At 37.5% G+C, this 19,126-nt stretch overlaps 1 protein-coding gene across 4 annotated transcripts; it reads left to right on the top strand.

The window, feature by feature from the left end:
• The first annotated feature begins 1,492 nt into the window (after positions 1–1,492).
• Positions 1,493–17,904, top strand: LOC137962376 (phosphoglucan, water dikinase, chloroplastic). Of its 4 annotated transcripts, none has more exons than XM_068809202.1 (20): positions 1,493–1,577; positions 1,673–2,029; positions 2,118–2,697; positions 2,938–3,024; positions 3,131–3,262; positions 4,129–4,254; positions 4,357–4,535; positions 5,720–5,804; positions 6,692–6,859; positions 6,953–7,005; positions 7,101–7,309; positions 8,534–8,652; positions 8,787–8,857; positions 9,045–9,162; positions 12,393–12,479; positions 12,660–12,746; positions 12,832–12,908; positions 13,861–14,029; positions 14,436–14,547; positions 16,716–17,904. In XM_068809202.1, exons 2-20 carry the CDS (start codon positions 1,809–1,811, stop codon positions 17,615–17,617), a joined length of 3,582 nt encoding a protein of 1,193 aa, XP_068665303.1. In that variant the 5' UTR covers positions 1,493–1,577; positions 1,673–1,808; the 3' UTR covers positions 17,618–17,904. The 4 variants fall into 4 exon arrangements, with proteins under 4 accessions (XP_068665303.1, XP_068665304.1, XP_068665302.1 ...); XM_068809203.1 differs by having other exon boundaries at positions 1,499–2,029; positions 16,716–17,098; positions 17,192–17,904; XM_068809201.1 differs by having other exon boundaries at positions 1,499–2,029.
• The last annotated feature ends 1,222 nt before the right edge of the window (positions 17,905–19,126 follow it).

A 19,126-nucleotide genomic window follows, 5' to 3' on the forward strand; every position in this document is an offset into this window, starting at 1 on the left:
ACAAAGTCCTCCGGCACCGGATGAACTCCCTTGTACAACAAAGAAGACAGTTCCAACAGCCTCAACGCTTTTCCACTACAGCAGGTGACGGTTTGCACCCTCTTATTACCTTCTTATGTTTTTTCGCTTTTAATTTGCGTTACCGTAATTGTACCACAACGCACTGATTACTCGGTAGAAACTATTGGAGATAAATTATAAAAGAAGTGCCTGAACTCTAACCGTGTTCTGAGCAGTAACTGCAGTTATCACAGACGAACAGTAGACACCAAGCGCCCTGCAGACATTTAAGTGAGCTTGAATTCCGGCACCAGCTCCCGAGTCTGAACCAGCGACGGTCAACACACGGGGAACCGTTCTATTACAGTTCCCATTTTTTTCCGCAGTTGCAACAAGGACAAAGTTCTGGGCGACATTACTTTTTTCATCGTCGCCATCGAAAATTCGACAATAATCAAACCAACAAGAGCCTTCCGGTTTCACAATTAATAACTCTAGAAATACAAAACTTCAATCTTTGGAGAGTGAGGAAAGGATGTTATACACCAGAAAACAATTATGTTGGAAAGACACAAGACGGGAAACGTAGAAATCAAACAGAAGATAAAAACGGAGAGGAAGGAGGATGAGCACGACACGCTCACCTGAATCAGAAGGGCAAAAGAAGGCGTCGCAGCGGATAAAAATTCAATATTTTCGAGGGCGCCATCCTCGCTTTGAAGAGGGGATGACCGTCGCGGCCGAGTGACAACGAGTCGGGTGATCGAGTTTGGGAGTTGGGTCACGGGTTCGTGTTTTTCCGATTTTGTGGGCCAAGTTTGTGGTAACCGGGTTAGCATTAGTAGAACCTTTACCTCTCCAAACTCAAAGCTATTTTTCTACCAAAAAAATATCAAAAGTTATCTATCTTAAAAATAATAGAAGGTAATATATGTGGGATGAATTAGAATTAATTCCATGATTTTTTTATAAGGATAAATAAATAGATAATAATTTAAAAAATTTAACATAACCCAAGTCCAGTTTAATTTGATAAAAATACCTAATAATAGGAAATTTCAAATAACGTGTCATGTATTAAAAAAATTATGAACTACATTGATATTTATTTTCTTTATTTAAAAATAATAATATATTTTTATTTATATAGTATAAATTATCATAACCCAATCATGGTTATGTGACCCAGTATCGAGAAGCTCAGAACCAAGAAAATCTGATCCGGTTCACAGCGAATTCGATTTAATTCACCAGAAAATAACAAGTCAGCTGAAACTTCAAACGAGTCGCAAGGAACCAAATCAAAGGGAGAGTTGGGCTTTGAGTCTTGCTAATTTTGCAAGTAAAGCTGATTCAGGCAGGGTCCGAGATGATCAAATGACTGCCTATTTAAAAATCTGGATCAACTTCAAACCGGTTATAGAGTCGACTCAGCGAGTCCAGAACCATATCTTTGCCTTACCAGTCATCACTTCCGAGTAGGCGAGGGATTCCGGATTTCTGAAGCAAAGGAGCCACGTGATGGTGCCGCGAAACGAAAGGAGGAGAGACATGATTCCGCAGTTCAACGATAACTAGTATTTCTTTATTGCGAATCACAGATACTCGGTTTGGATTCATTGGATCGCTCCAATCAAATACTAAAACATTTCTCTGCGTGTCACGTTATCAGGAGTGGAGTCGTCACAGTGATTTTATGATTAATGTTAACTTTCACACCTGCACGGTCTACACAGTTCAGTTCGGAGACGAAGCCCTTCAGGAGCTCTTCATTCACCTCCTTTTCTTTCGTTCTCTAGCAGCAAGCAATGTCTGGGCTCCGTTTCTTTCACTGCGCTTCAACTCAAAATGATATCCAAAAGCATCTGCTTTCTCGGTGGTGGAAGAATAACCGCCCTTCTTCAGCCAAACCCTGCCACAAGCAACGAATTAAGCTCAATCTTGCTTTCCCAGACACGGGTTTTCGTGAAACCACCTCTACTGCTTCCAAACGCCTTCCAATCGCTTGTGCGGTGTCGTCTGTCCAAAGGTAAGAATTATTTCTGCTCGAAGTTATCGTTCAGTGTTGGGCACAACGCTATATTTTCTCCTATGACAATCTCTGTTTCTTCTTGTAGTGAGCAGTCGATAATGACGTCGAAGCAGGGGCGCGGGAAGGTCTTCCTTAGTATTCGATTGGACCACCAGGTGCGTTTCGGCGATCGCGTCGTAGTTTTGGGGTCTTCCAAGGAGTTGGGGTCTTGGAAGGAGAAGGTTCCTTTGTCGTGGACGAATGAGGGATGGGTAACAGAGTTGGAGATTGAAGGCGGGGAACGAGTTGAATATAAGTTTGTGATTGTGAGGAGGGAGAAACATTTAGTTTGGGAAGACGGGGAGAATCGCGTGCTGAATTTGCCTAAAGAAGGTCACTTTGGACTAGTTTGTCATTGGAACAAGACAAGCGAGACGTTGGATTTGACGGAATTAGAGGAAACTGACGACCAAGAGGGGGGAAGAGGTACCGAGACTGAAGCCGTGGCGGAAGTGTTAGACTCGAGCGCATTCGTTCAAGAGTGGCAGGGAAAATCTGTTGAATTTATGAGGTCAAACGAACATAGGAACAAAGAAACTGAAAGGAGGTGGAACACAGAAGGACTTGAAGGTTTGTCTTTGAAGTTGGTGAAAGGCGATCAAAATTCCAGAAATTGGTGGCGAAAGGTATGGATCCTACTATTTTTTCCTTTACTCCTTACGGGTTTATTTTGTTTAGTACTTTATTCCCCTATGTTTTCTCACTTTCATTGTACTAATGAAAATGCACAGGCTTGTTTTTCTTGATTTAATAAGTTGGGAGTGATTGGTAAAGATATATATGCATTTATGTATGTGTTTGTGTGTATGTAGTCCATATTTCCACAATATTCTTGCTCATCCTATGTCATCCTTTTGTTGTTGCAGCTAGAAGTTGTGCGTGAGTTGCTTGCAGGGAATGTAGAAAAGAATGAACGACTGGAGGCTCTCATATACTCTGCAATCTATTTGAAGGTTCGAAAACAATTTGTTACTCTAGGTGTTTATTTATATTGCTGTCTCAAAAAGTCCAACTCCTTTATTTAATTAAATCGATAAATACATTATTTTATGTCTGCAGTGGATCAATACGGGGCAGATTCCCTGTTTTGAGGATGGTGGTCATCACAGGCCTAATAGGCATGCTGAAATTTCCAGGCAAATTTTTCGTGATGTGGAAAGAATAATGTATAGCAAAGATGCATCACCTCAGGTATCTGCTCATCAGTATTTCCAGATTCCTTCAATTATTTGAATTTTTATTGAAGCCAACTCTTGCGCATGCTTTAAGTCACTTTTCCTTTTTCCTTTGTGTTTTATTTTTCCAAAAGAAGATTAAGAATGGTAGGCCGAGGATACCAAAGGATGTGAGCCTTTAGTGGTGGAAGACAAACATTCAATCTCAAAATCTTTCCAACCTGCTAATCCTTGGTTAATGAACTCAAAATGAACTGTTGAAATATGAGCTATGCATCATTGTCAGCTATTGAAAAACCATCTACAGGAAATTGTGGTCGTCCAGTTTATCAAAATTTCAAACTGTGGATCACATATGATTATCATTTTAAAAATGTAGGGTGACCCTGTTCAGTGCACCTTGATCGCTTGCTACTGAGTATGACCTTGGCTCTTCTCGATAGTTTTATTGATAATTTGGGTGATGACTCTGTTAAGCAGCGTACCTAGATTTTATTAAAAGAACCTTGAAGCTAGCAAATAATACAAAGATTAAACGTCATTAAGAGTGTGTCATATTATCCTTCATAAATGGGCTTGAAAATCTTCAGACTGAGGATCATCCATGTTCTATTTTTATAAGCATGCCTTAGAAGACTGTCAAATCATCTCTGATTTCAGAATTGACAGTTCCGTACTTATATAGATATTAAATGTTTGTACTTTGTAGTTGCTATTTAAAGTTTTCCATCCTTTTGAAGATTAGAAAACTAAACATCAGCAATCAGTATATGCATATTGGCACCATACAATCTGTATTAAATGAGTATTAGACCAGGATTAATTTCATTTTCTTTTCTATATTTTATTTTTTTCGAACTTTCTTTTTTTGAGCATGTACAGGAAGTACTTGTCATCCGAAAGATTCATCCTTGTTTGCCATCATTTAAGTCAGAGTTCACTGCATCTGTTCCTCTTACTCGAATCAGAGATATTGCTCATCGAAACGATATCCCTCATGATCTTAAGGTTGTATGTAGCTGGAATACTCCAGGTATTGTTTTGGCTTAATTGAAATTTTTTAACCTAACTTAGCTGATTGTTTTTCTTTTTTCTTTTTTCTCCTACTAGCAAGAAATCAAACACACCATACAAAACAAGTTACACCGTAATGCGGGTCCAGAAGATTTAATTGCTACAGAGGCCATGCTTGCTAGAATTACCAAGACCCCTGGGCAATATAGTGAGGCATTCGTGGAGCAGTTCAAGATATTTCACAATGAACTTAAAGATTTCTTTAATGCCGGAAGGTTTGTTACATGATCTATTCGATTTTTCAAGGAGCTTAATAAAGAAATTATTTTTACCACATATTTATCCATTTGACCTGTCACGATATTTTGGAGTTCTGTAAGCTTCTACTGTTCTCAGACAATTTTTTGCAGTCCCTCATGAACTGCTTTAATGGTAGGCTATAACATTAATCTTGTTTCCTTCTCCTTTTGCATTGTAGCCTATAACAAAGGGAGCTTATGTACTGTTTTGGTCAAATTACCCTCTCAAATTCACTCTAATGTTTAAGTTTCTTGTTGTTTAGAAGCAGGTGAATGTCATTGTCCATACTTAAAAGTTAATGTAGCTCTGCATGTTTGTTAAGTATTGGACTGTATGAAGAATAGTCAGTGTTTTAAAAACGTGCTGATGGAAGCTTCATATGTGGAGCAATTAAGTCTTAAAGTTTTTTTTGTCCTAACTGTCAGCTCCAGACATCCTTTTACTGTTCCCTTGTTGTGTTGAAATTTTTATTTAGTTATTAAATTTATAATTACTTCAAAAAGAAATTGCCAAAGAATTGAACATATATTTATGTATTATATATTTTTCTTCCATCTTTTGTTCTTCTATATGTGCTATTTCAATTTTTTGTATAGCAACCAGAGATTTAATTTCCTGTTCTCTGTCTCTAGCATGCTTGTTTTGTCTCTAACTTGTTAGCGTGGGTATTAATCCCATCTTGGAAAATTGATTGGGGATTAATTGGTATATAAGCTTGAGCAATAGACCTCCTAAATGGCTAGTCATTTTAGGATAGATCCAGACTCAAGTGCTTCATGGTGTCAGAGCTCAGTTTTGGCCCAAATGCATCTGTTTATACCCCATCTATTTCTGCTCACATTGCAGACCCATCTGTTTGTTCTATCGGGCCTGAGTGGGAGAGGAGGTCTTAGCATGGGGATTAGTTCCTCAGTGGAAAATTTTTTTGGGAACAATTGGTATATAAACTTGAACAATAGTCTTCATAAGTGGCTATTCATTTTAGGATAGACCGAAGCTCAAACTTATTTTCTAAACTCTTATATGTGGGACTATCCCTTCTAACATAGCTAACTAATTTACTGACTTAAAAACTCTGAATTATAGAGTTTGGATATGTTAATATCATTTTCTTGTAATAATGAAGGTTGCTGCTAACCCTAATGATTTACTACTGCAGCCTTGTCGAAAAGCTTGAGTCAATCAAAGAATCTTTGGACGAGCAAAACTTATCTACCATTGCTAAGTTTCTTGAGTGCAAGAAGGTATCTGGTACATCTCATTGTTCATTGTCTATTTATTTGCTTAATAGAACCTCTCTTGGTTAATCTCGCAAACTGAACAAATCGTATTTAGGAATCTGTGCCATCATTATTTCAAGGTGCTAAAAAATGAGGTTTGGATCTTGATAATATTTCAAGTTTGACCGGAGAGGAGACCATGCAAGGGGACCTCTCCACATTGAAGGTGACTCCAAAGTGGTGATAGGTTGGTGTGAGAACGCATCTTCTCCTCCATGGAGGCATTGGGATACATTTAAAGAAATTTTAGATATTACCTCAATTATTCCTTGTATTTGGTCTCACATTCCGAGATCCGCAAATTCGGCGGCTGATGTGCTTGCCAGGCAGGGAGCTACCCTACAATCACTGGTTGTAAGGGATGTGCTCCCTCAAATTTTGTAATTCTCTTTCGTTTTAATAATACATCTTCTTCTTAAAAAAAAAAAAGATAATATTTCAAGTTTGAAGTAGTTTGTGACCCATACTCTTGAAAGAACTAAGTTGGCCTAGTACTATCGCTGTAATGAGTATACTGATGTGATGCCAAATAATTTGTCAAACTGCTGCATACCATATATGAAAGATACTGCTATCGTCTTTCAGATAATTCTGTCAGTTTTTAAATCAAACAATCAATAAAACCGACTCCAATATTTGGGCCATTCATGTTGTATCCACGGTTTGTACCTAAGCATGCTGGTTTTGGTGAGGGGTCTGTTGGTTAAGATATTTGTGTAGTGGATATCCTTAAAAGAGCCTCCCTACCATAACTTTGTCTGTTGCTAGTCTTCTTTTTCTTGTTATTTATTATTGAATCTAAACACTGACTCTAGGTTATTAATCGTACCAATCTTTGGTCACTTTCCCAGAATTTGGACAAATTGGAAGAATCAAAAGATTCATCAAAAGGTGGTGGGATTGAGTTAATGATGGAAACACTGCGTTCTTTGACGGAACTCAGAGAAGGAATTTTAAAAGGGCTTCAAAGTGGTCTCAGGAATGATGCTCCTGATACTGCTATAGCAATGCGTCAGAAGGTAGAATCATCATGTTGTGTATGTACTTAATATTTTATTAGACAATATAAATTCCCTGCTGTTTTAGGACAAATTTAATCGGCAGTTTTGCAGTGGCGCTTATGTGAGATTGGCCTGGAGGATTACTCATTTGTTCTATTGAGCAGGTGTGCTGGGAAAGTGTGTTTTTTTAATTCTGCTATTCACACTTTTTCAGCTGGCTCTTCCTTATAACTGAACTTTTGAAGTGGTTTTGTACTAGAATCCTGAATGCATTTGAGGATATGGGTGGATCGTCATGGCTTTCACATGATGCCAGATCAAAGAATGTGAAGTCTTGGAATGATCCACTTGGCACTCTTATTACTGCGATTCATCAGGTTGCACTTTCTGGGTGGAAGCCAGCAGAATGTCTTGCTGTCAAGCATGAGCTTCTTGCATGGCAACAGAAAGGTCTATCTGAAAGAGAAGGTAAGTCTGACCTCTATATTGCAGCTTCTGAATACAAATAGTCTAGTTAAAAAATCTGCTATTGAATCTGCAGAAGCTCCTGAGTTACAGTCTTCTGACAAATTGATGTAGTCTAAGATGCAGCAGGAATACCCTATGTCTTAGCTCAAAGCACTCAATTGCTCCAAATTTTGCTTCCTTAGATGTGCAAGTCAACCCCGCCACCACCACACACACACACTCCACTGATGGCCTTTATGCTACTACTGTGATGTGAGCCCCCCACCACCACTACACACACACACTCCACTGATGGCCTTTATGCTACTACTACTGTGATGTGAGTGGTTTAAATTGGTTTGATCTTTCCCAATCAAAAGGCCGTATTCTGCACCTGTACAGAGGCATAAAGGGACCCAACCCTTTTCGTATCTGAATCTTGAGGACAAGAACAGGACCAAACCCAGAGGGAGACGGATGTTTTTTTTTCTCCTCTAGGTTCAAGTACATCCCAAATGGTTAGCTGAAGTAGGAAGACCTTTTTCCAGTTGATAAACATATCATCTTCTCAAGCTCAAAACAACATGGGGCTATTCTTCCTCACACCACAACTCTCCTAAGTGAACAAGCCAGAGATGTGAAGCACATACAACTATAGAGTGGGAGACATTTTACCCCCCAACAAATATTAATCTTCTACTACATTGAAACAGTCTAGCTGGAGTTGATTTCACATAGTTTGCTATAACAACAAGATAGTTTGTTATACTGAAAACTAGCTGCAATTCAATTTCACATATGTAGTGAATCTCATTTCAAAACTTCATTCCTGATTTTCTTTTGTTTTTAGATTCTATAAGCAGCTTTTTTGGTTGTAATCAATGTGGTATGTATCATTTCTTTAATAGTTTGTTGAGTTTCATTGTCAAACATGGTGCATGCAAAAAGTGCCATTGAACGGAGAATCAGCCTGTTAAATGTAGTAAGTTACAAGATCCAAAGATATATGAGGGAAAGAAAATAATTAGAATAATAAAAAATTAAATATTTACTTTTTTTAATGTGAATCTCCGTGTGTTTTAGAGGGTAAAAAATTGTCTTTTAAACATAATTAAATAATTAAAAGATAGGTAAAGATGTTATTGTATTTAAACCAGATATGATCTTGTGCGCTATAGATATTCGTCTTCACTAATGTTTGATTAAGCTCAAGTTTAATTTTCCTGGGTCAAAATTCTATATCAGGTGATGAAGATGGAAAGATCATTTGGGGACTGAGGCTGAAGGCTACTCTTGATAGGGCTAGAAGAGTAACTGAAGAGTACTCTGAATTGCTTCTTGAGATATTTCCACAGAAAGTCCAAGTATGTTTTGGTATTTATGTTGTTAGATAAAATAATAGTTTATTTTTGATGTTCCTCGTAATGGATTATACATTTAGGCTGAAGTCTTAAAATTGTACTTCTTCTGATTTAGAGTACTTGCTATGACCTTTCAGAAGCTAGGAAGAGCCCTTGGAATCCCAGAGAGTAGCGTGCACACATACACTGAAGCAGAAATTCGTGCGGGGTATGAGGATTAATTCCCATTTGCAAGTTCTGTATTCCATGTCTCTGTTGTTTTTGCTGGATTTAGTTTCATTTTAAGTAGATGCAATGATTACTTGGCTAACTTTTTTGTACTCATTTTCACATGCATCAAAGTACTGGGAACCAGTTACATAAATCTGACACTGACTTTTAAATGTTATTTGTAGTGTTATTTTTCAGGTCTCGAAACTTTGTACCCTTCTTTTAAAGTCAGTACGGAATATACTGGGTTCTGAAGGTTGGGATGTCCTTGTCCCTGGAGCTGTAGAAGGAACTGTTTTACTGGTATCTAAAACTATTTGATGTTGGCTTCAATAATTTCTACTTCGATAAGGATTGGTATCCCTTCAACTTCTCTGAATGGAATTGGCACTTCTGATCAATCATAAATTTGTGAATGCTATCTATGATGGACTCATTTAGACATCGATGAAAGTTGGAACTGGACACATTATCTCTCATTTTTGTTTTGGCATCCATGGTAAATATAATGTATGGTTGATGTTGCTAACTACTTGTGTGGTAGTTTTCTCTTTACCCCATAAATGTTCCAATGCCGGTAGCACAAAATGTTTCCTATCATCCATTCAAATGTATAATCTAGTCAGTGGTGCACATTACCAGTCAATTTGTCAGTGGATTATTTGGGGAGAAAATTGTTAGTGGTATGTTGCAGAATTTAGTTGGCCATCTCAACCAGTGTATGCTTAGATTAAGACCAACTCCAAAGCCACTTGGGCTTGATCTTTATGTGAAAACTCTCTGGCTAGTCTTATTATCTAGGCATCCAAGAAGTCTTATTATCTTTTAAGAAATTGCAAGATACGTTAGTAATCAGTGTAGTCCCTTGTGTTATTTTTTTTTTTTTTTGAAATGGTAGTCCCTTGTATTATTGGTAGTCATTATCTGTGAAGATGTTGCTTCATTAAGATCTACTTATGTAAAGCTAGTAATGGCACCAGGGCTCCCATGCATCTAGTGGTTTTTACCAGTATAAAGAATTGAAAACTATAAGAAAATCAGAGTCTATGAAGTGAGAAGAAGAGAAGAGTATGAGAGTTTTTGATAGAATGGAAATAGGGAAATTATGGAACTTATTATATTTTTCTCCAGTCGATCTCCCTAGCTAAAGTTGTAGTACAATTTGAAGCAGATGTCCAGACCTCTTAACTTGTAAATTGTTGTTTCCTAATCATTCTTCCACCCAAATGTCAAGTATCGATTCAAAAACCACTTTCTTACTAACAAGCTGCCAACAATTTGTTCTATATTACAACTGTTGAAATACATGTGTAAGGTCATTTTAGTCCTAATTCATGGAGGATGATAACGTAGATGTCAATTGATTTAACCGCTGAAGTAGTTACTGAATTTCTCCTTGAGTGTCATTACTTGATACTTTCTCATCTGTAGTCGAACTAGAGTTTGCCCATATTGGCTTGCCAAATTTATCCCAACACTTGTCCGAAAAATGATTACTTCTCCCACAGTGAAGACACCTTTCACCTGAATCACCACAGTCATGACCATTACCTCGTCCACCCTCTCCATGACTTCTAGGGTGTCAAATTTGGAAGGAGTGGAATTTAGATTAAGTGGTGATATTTCAATAGGTGCAATTTCTTTTTCACTTTTATTGACCACTTCGCTTTTTGCCCAAATCACATAATTAAAGGCTTACTCAAGGGTAGTTACTTCATCATTCGCTAACATCTTTGCGGATTGTATCATACTCTGGTTTACGTTCTTCTAAAAGGCGTGCTACTTAAATTTGATTCCTTTCATTTTTAAGTTGCTCCATATTTGTGGCAAATGGATAAAAACCACTAATTTCCTATAACATACCTTGCATCTCAGTATTTAGTGATAGTCTGGTTACCTCAACGCAGCTGAAATATCTGGCATATAAATCATATACCTTGGAAAGATTACTCTCTTGAGACAAGATGGATTCCAAGGGTATCCGGATCTCTTTAGAGGTCACAACTCATCATCTGATCACTAAATCTGGTCTCCATACTATTAACATACCATGTCAAAACCTAGCTGTCTTCCAGCCTCTGTCATAGGGTTTGGAGGATCCTTCTTTAAGATACTTCGCTTTTCTTTTTTCTTTCAGGAGCATAAGGACTGACTATGACCAATTCAGATAATTCTTCCCACTCAATTTGACTGAAATAATTTGAATTGATGGGAATCCTTACTTTTAGAACTCCTAGAAGAATTAATTGGAGGAACCTCCCCAGAATCAGTCATCTTAATTCAGCCAAATAATAATACTGTCCACTAACAATCACCACAAACTACAACCACCAAGGCACATGAACAGTAGCACAAGTACACTTTAAGCAATGAGCAGAGGTGCAAGTGAACCCCACACACATAAATGGAGTTAGGGCAAACTCTAGTACACCAATTCACACTCCCAATTTTTGTTTAACATCAATTAGTCACCAACTATATCCCAATTTTACCTTTATGCAATTGCACATACAGAGCACATACTGGCAAGTCTACGCAGTATAGGCCATCAACCAAGTGGTTATGGCACACAAGAAGAGGAAAAAAATGGAATTTTACTCAAATATGTAAAAGTGATTAAGTTTCCAGAGTCGAAGATCTATAGAGAGGAAGAACCTGGCTCTGGTAAAGAAGAGAGATAGAAGAAGGAAGAAGGAGAAAGAAAGAAGTGACAAGAGAGGGATGAGAAGAGTGCTTAGAAAACAGCACTCATTGGGGCTGAAAAACTCTAGCCCTCTCTATTTAATATCTCACTTTAGTAAAAATAAGTAAAATTAAAATAATGCCATTCATTACATAAAACTCCAATAACTCTCTAAATATTTGATCGAACAACTTGAAACCTGAGATAGAGATTCCTATCATGTTGACTTACTGCTGCACTTAAAGAGACACACACACAAAAACAGGAAATGACTAAAATGCCCTTACACATCTATTTCAACAACAACATTATTAATTTTTCTGCTACTAAGAACTTCTTAACCTGCCTGACAAGATGGGCCAAAGACTGGCGTTTTTTATTTTTATCTTTTATTTTTTTTGCTGAAACTTGTCATAAGGAAAGGTTGGTTTTGTCTAGCACAATGTGGACATGTTTTTCAGAACCTACCCCAAATGCTGTCCCTGGTTTTTAAGTCTATCTATGGGGTTCCTTTCTTGTTTTGTGTGTCCTTATTCTCTTCATTTAACATTAAGCTCCTCTTGCTTTTAGTATTCTCTTTGGCTTACAATCTTTGCACCAGATTATTCCGTTTACATTCTTTATATGCTTATCCAAGGTATTTACAATGTTTACATTCTTTATATTTTATCCAAGGAATTTACAATCTTTACATTCTTAGAGGGGTTCATGTATTTGTCGTTTTGGTAGACGTATCCAAGGTCAATTATTTGACCAATACATATACCTTTTGAATTGGTAAATGTATTATTGCTTCTGTATGCTTTCTTTTGTGATCAGTTAAATCCTATGCTTCTATTTTTTACTTCAGGTTGAAAGTATCGTTCTTGGTTCTTTACCATCTTCTACTGCTGGACCTGTTATTCTGGTGGTCAACAAAGCTAACGGGGATGAAGAGGTTAACACCTTTACTTGTTCATTTACTCTTTATTCCTAAATCCTTAAAAAGAATTTCATTTAAAATCTCCAATTAATGAAATGAAGAACTCCAAAAATAGGATTAATGCTTCTCCACTGGGGAACCTTTTTATCATCTTCCCTTGTGTTCCTTTGTTCTCAAAAAAATTGTTTTAAACAGGTAAAGGCTGCTGGAGACAACATTGTTGGACTGGTGCTACTGCAGGAAATGCCTCATCTATCACATCTTGGTGTTAGGGCACGACAAGTAAGCTTTTAATTTTATTAGTATATTCTGATGTATGCGTATCCTGTTGCTGGTTGAATTTTTCTGTTTTTTCCTTAATGTGCAGGAAAAAGTTGTCTTTGTGACATGTGAGGATGATGACAAAATCTCTTACATACAAAATCTTGAAGGAAAATTTGTGAGGTCTGTTTCTTTGACATTTGTACGTGACATGTGGTGGGGGTTTTCACTGTTTTTTGAATACTGATTGCTCGAACCCCGAGGATAGTTAACTCCATAAGAATCATACCCAAGACCTCATGTTAAGATCCCCTCAAGTGGACTTTGAATTGAAGCTCAATCCCAAGAGAGAATATATCCAATTGCTTATCAGTTTGTTGAAAACCAATTGGGATAACCTGACAGTTTTTTTTTTCCTTTCTTGGTGGACTGACACATATCTTCAAATTTTAATTTGTTGATAGGTAAAGGTTCAATGATTTATATTTGTATATGTCGTCTATGTCTTAGGTTATGTAGAGAGTGAGGGTTGTTGTTTGTGGAAGAATAGTCCCACATTGGTAGGGGAAAGGCCCTATGTTTATTAGTTGGAAAGAGACTACCCTAACTTCAGCTTGTCACATTGGGAGGAATTGGCCCAACTTTAATATAGTATTGGAGCCAACTCAAGCCCATGTTTGTTTTCTATGTGGTCTCTATGCATGTTTCTTTCTGACCTTTGTGTGTAGGTTCTTTATGTGTAGAGCCGGGCTGTTGGTTTAGGCCTAAACATGGGGAAGTGTTGGTGACTAATGAAGCCACTAGTCTACTGTTGTACATGTGCTCCACTTCTGAAGTTATCTGAAAGTGAGAGTTGTTGGGTACAGGAAAATAGTCCCATACTGGGTTGAGATGGAAATTATCCTATGTTTATGAGTTGAAAAGAGGCCCCCCTAACTTTGGCTTGTCATTTGAAGAGAACCAGCCCAACTTTAATATAATTACACCAAGTTTTCAGTTTTTTTTAAAATGGCTCTATTGTTACGCATAATTCCTTTGTTTAAGGTCCTTGTTATGCTCATTCCGTTGATTTGAGGCTCTTATATTCTTCTTGTTTATGAACATTTATATTATTTTCGTGGGAGGCGGTCTCCAGGTTGGAGGCATCTGCAGCTGGGGTTAGGATTTCTGCTTCTTTGCCTATTAATGACAGAGAAACTTCACTTCAGAAGGATGTATCAGGTAATGGAGCTTTGTCAGAATCAGAAGCGCCAAGATCACAAAGTTCTTCATCTTCTGGCATCAAACTGTCAGATGCAAGTGAGGTATAACTTACCAAAATGATTTCTATTTCACTGTTAGGTTGCAGAATCTGAGGTTGTGAATTATTTATACCATGTTTCATTCCCAAAATAAGTTGGCCTGGCCGTATTCTCAACTTTTAATTTATTTTTATCTGGAAAATTGAAAATTTATAAACCATTCATATTGCACTACACTAGTTGGGTTACTAAAGTCAATACTTACTACATTAGCTCCAAATTTCCAAAATAACAAGGACCTTGAAGGACAATTAAACTGTTATTTAGCAATGAATGCTCCAATAAATCTTTGGTTTATACAGCTGTATGCTACACAGTGTAGTTATTTCTTGCAGCATTTTGTGTATGCATGTTATTTCTAGAGTTCTCAGTCATGACTTCTAAGAACACTTATTACATCTAAGCCCAGGGTGCTGCAATCGATGGAGTTATTGAGCTTGTAAATGTGAAGGCTGAAACTTCTGGTGCAAAGGCTGTCTCTTGTGGTTGCCTGGCTTCTTTGTCAGCACTTTCTGATAAAGGTGAGAACAATTTTGAATCCCTTAGTTATATTTCTTGTCGATTCAAATATGTAGTTCTTGTAAACAAATATTTAGTAACTCAAAAGTTACTTGGATTCGGACATAATTACATATTCAAAGAGAAGAGTGCTTTACAACAAGACGAGTTTCTAAATTTCTCATCTAAGTCTCCTATGCTCTGGTTTCTTATTAAAACACCTCTAATAAACTTTTAATGATTTTTTTTCCTTTGTTTCAATTCTGTATTACATATAAAACTATGTCGTTCTATATTTTCACAAATCTCTAATTTACCCTAAATTATGTAACTGTCCTAGACTCAAATATTTACGTAAAAATACATAACCTTCAACAAACCCACCTGTTACCATAGACAACATTTTCTCTCTCAAGCCTCGCTGTACATGTTGAAAAACTATTTTCTGATCAGGATGACTATCAAGTATCCACGTGCATGAATGACCAGAAATATGAAAAATCACAACCAATGTTTCAACGGAAATCACTGTAGAGCACATCTTGGGCTTCATGCGAAATGTTATGTACTAGGAGGTTCAACCATCTAGTCAATTGAAGTTCACCTTAACAATGTAATCTTCCGTTTGACCAACTTTCTCATTGTTATACCAGCTTTTAAGTGGATTCAGCTTGCATTTAGCTTATGCCTCAAATTGAAATGGTGGAAGTTCAGGAGAGTGTAGTTCAAGAGGCTGAAGAGAAGGTGAATCGAGGGTTGTTGCTAGGGGCAGCTGCTCAGCAAGAACAGATACAGATACAGCTCCTGAAAGGAGACAGACTATGATGGGTGGAGGGATGGAAGTGAGAGTGGTTCACATTTTTTGCCAATATGCATGGATTCTTATGTGGTGGATAGAACAAGTTTTTACCTTCAATATTTAATACCCTGTGAAAAATCTCAAATAAAAAGTTTCACAAACACTAGACAAAAATTTGATCAAAGTGTCCAATTTTTTTTACCTCACCTTAGTGAACTTCTAAAAGTTGTCTACATTCTCAAGTGTTTGGGTTTTTTCTTGTCTATATTGTGGCTAATACATTGACAATCACACCATAGTATATGAATGTTGAAAAATATTATGCTGTTAATGACATGGATTTCATTCTACTGTGTCTCTTCTTCGCAAGTTTTAACTGATTGACTGAGATGGAACCACCTTTTTTCTATGTTATTGTTGGATTGAGCCCAGTTTCATCTCAAAACGACTTGTTATAGGAGGTATATTCTCAACCTTATTAACATATAACCCTTTTTAACACTTATCAATGCGGGATTATTCCCACTCAACACTCCCTCGCATGACCAGGCTTGCACATAATGGGCCTGCGATGTGGATAATACATATAATGCACAAACTTAATGGAGCACACACTCAACCCAGCCACAAACTAGGCCTAGACAAAGTAGATATCCTGCTCTGATACTATTGTTGGATTCAGCTTGGTTCCATCCCAAAATGACTATACACTTAGGACCTATTGCTGAACTTTATAAACAAATAACACTTCTTAACCCTTATCAGTGTTGGACTATTCCCACTCAACAGCCATTATAAAAGAACCTTGCCTGAAGTTCTTCAATTATGTTAAACAAGGAAGAATTCAAGAACACGGAATATATTTATTTATGAGATTTAATCTAAACCTTTTTATACAAGTATCGTTTACTTTAAACAGTTAACAAGCTGTCTTACTATGTTCCTAATAAATGAATTTAAAAATCAGATCATAATTTTATGCATTTGACAAATTGATCAGTCATTATTAGTCTCTTCTTCCCAAAATGCACATCCCTTTTCACTCTATTTGACCAGAATCTCAATGTTCGTTAGTGTTCGATCTAGTAAGGTACTGTTTGAAAATTAACTACATCTAGATTACTTGATTATTTCTCTGGATTTTGCTATACCCTTCTAATAAGTCCAACAAAATCCAAAGAGGGACAAGATGTTTCAGCCATTTTTCAGTAAATTAGACATGTTTTTTTTTTTTATGAATACAAGAAGTAAGTTGAAAACCCATTTTTATTTATTAGTTCCTTTTGCATGAAATAAGTTGAAAACATGGACATCCTCAAAGAAAACTTTAACTTTAATTGAATTTTTTCTTAACCTCATCCAAGCAATGATGAGATTATTCTACACTGGCAGTTTACAGTGACCAAGGAGTTCCAGCTTCATTCCGGGTTCCATCAGGAGCAGTGATACCCTTTGGATCAATGGAATTGGCATTAGAGAAAAGTGGGTTCCTTAACGATTTCCAAACTCTTGTAGAACAGATTGAAACAGCAGAAACAGGTGGTGGCGAGCTAGACAAGCTATGTTCACAACTTCAAGCAGTCATCTCATTTCAGCGTCCATCTGAAGAAACATTGCAACAGTTAGGGAAATTCTTCACCTCTAGTGCCCGACTCATCGTCCGGTCAAGTGCCAATGTTGAAGATTTAGCTGGAATGTCAGCTGCTGGTTTGTATGAGTCAATCCCAAATGTTAGCCTGTCAAATTCAACAGTTTTTAGCGAAGCGGTGGGCCAGGTGTGGGCTTCCCTTTATACTCGTAGGGCAGTGCTGAGTAGGAGAGCAGCCGGTGTTGCTCAAAAATTTGCTAAAATGGCAGTTTTGGTGCAGGAAATGCTCTCACCAGACTTATCTTTCGTTTTGCACACCCTTAGCCCCACAACTCAAGACCACACGTTAGTTGAAGCTGAGATTGCACCTGGGCTTGGTGAAACTTTGGCCTCAGGCACCCGTGGCACTCCTTGGCGTCTGTCATCTAACAAGTTCGATGGAAGAGTTGACACTCTGGCGTTTGCAAATTTTAGTGAAGAGATGGTTGTGCTCAGTGCAGGTCCTGCAGATGGTGAGGTTATTAGATTGACTGTGGACTACAGCAAAAAAGCGTTGACTCTGGATCCCATCTACCGTAGGCAGCTTGGTCAGAGATTATGTGCAATTGGTTTTTTCCTGGAAAGAAAGTTTGGTTGCCCACAGGATGTGGAAGGATGTGCTGTTGGCAAAGACATTTTTATTGTACAGTCTCGTCCACAGCCTTAGGCATGCTTCTTGAGACAGTCTTTCGACCACTTCTGCCCGGATATTGTTTACATTAAAGTGATGATGTTGTAATGCTTCAATAAATGACATGGATCAGATGATGTTGTAATGCTTCAATAAATGACATGGATCTGTAGATCTCTCTGTATCTATCAAACAGAGTCAAAGTAAGAGTAACAGTTCATTGTCGTACCAGCAAATTTAGATTGGGATTTGTACATGTAAGACATGAGATAAACAAGAATTGTGTTTACAGATTTTTCCACTATTTCATAGAAATGACAGCTTTCAGACATCTGGTTGGCTAATTATTCCCTTCCAATTGCTGTGATTGGTCTCTTAACAGATACATCATATTAACCGTGTATGTTTCTTTCGTATCCAACAATTTGTCTAAATTTTATAGCAAACAGACATGCAAGCATTCTTACTACTCTCTCAGTTTCTTTCAGCTGTTCAGCTGTGGTGTTTTTTGTCTTCTAGATTGGTGAATGCTGCCAGGAAGGTGATTCCCACTGTAAGCTAATAAACGTATGTTGGTTGTTTGGAATCTTTTTTCTGGTAAAATTCTCTCACCGGTTTCACTTGCTTTCAACACGAGGGAAAACTTAACTTTCTCTTGGATCACTTATCTCTGTTTTCACCTTCGATATCTCAATGGATCACTCCGTCCCAAGTTTACGTGATTCTTTCTCATCGAATTCTCCAAATATGTGTTTTCACATTACTTGTCTTATTGACCCATAATCTTTAATTATCCTCATATGACGCTCCTTTCTGATGTTACTATCATCGTGTTGGAGTCTCTTACTACCCTGTAAATCCAGTTGATTTAAGAATAATTCATGGGATGGAGTCGAATTATGTCGATTTAATTCCTTGTTGTACTTAATCTCATTTTGATCCATTCGAAACGAAGGTATCGGATTTTACTATAGTTCTGGGTTTTGTTTCGTTAACGGTCATCTTACTCATTCCTTTTCTCTTCACTTTTTTCATCGAAATCGAATACTTTCAGTTTCAAGCAGAAAAAGATGAACAGATAAGAGTCGGAAGGAATAGAATAGAATAAAGAGGAAAGCTGTTGCTTTGCAGAGACCAGAGAGGCAAGTGAAGCAACAGCTCCTGTAGCCTAATGTGCACCACGGTTCCAGATGAAACCTGTGGGTCCCATTTCCTAAATCAATTCCACTTCCTAAATCTTCGTATCATAACCACCTGCACTACTATGATTTGGAAGTCCCTCTTTCGCATGAGCTGCCGGATCCTGGTTTAACCTGATCCCCCACGGGCGTCCTTCAGGATATTATATCAATTTGAGAATTGCCTTCTCCCATCTTCGGATGGACGGCCCTGATCAGAGATCAACTGAGAAATCATGTGGGCTCATAATCATGAAAATTTAAAAAGGAAAACCCATCTTCTTCTCTCTCTCTCTCGATATTTCTCCCATATTAAATAGAAACTGCAAGAACCAGGAGGAAGATGTTATGCATCTGTGCAAGTCCC

The sequence above is a fragment of the Aristolochia californica genome, unplaced genomic scaffold, assembly GCF_029961685.1.
Source record: "Aristolochia californica isolate CCGP_79_NKW_82.1479 unplaced genomic scaffold, dmAriCali1.0.hap1 SCAF_4, whole genome shotgun sequence".
Taxonomy (NCBI): Eukaryota; Viridiplantae; Streptophyta; class Magnoliopsida; order Piperales; family Aristolochiaceae; genus Aristolochia; species Aristolochia californica.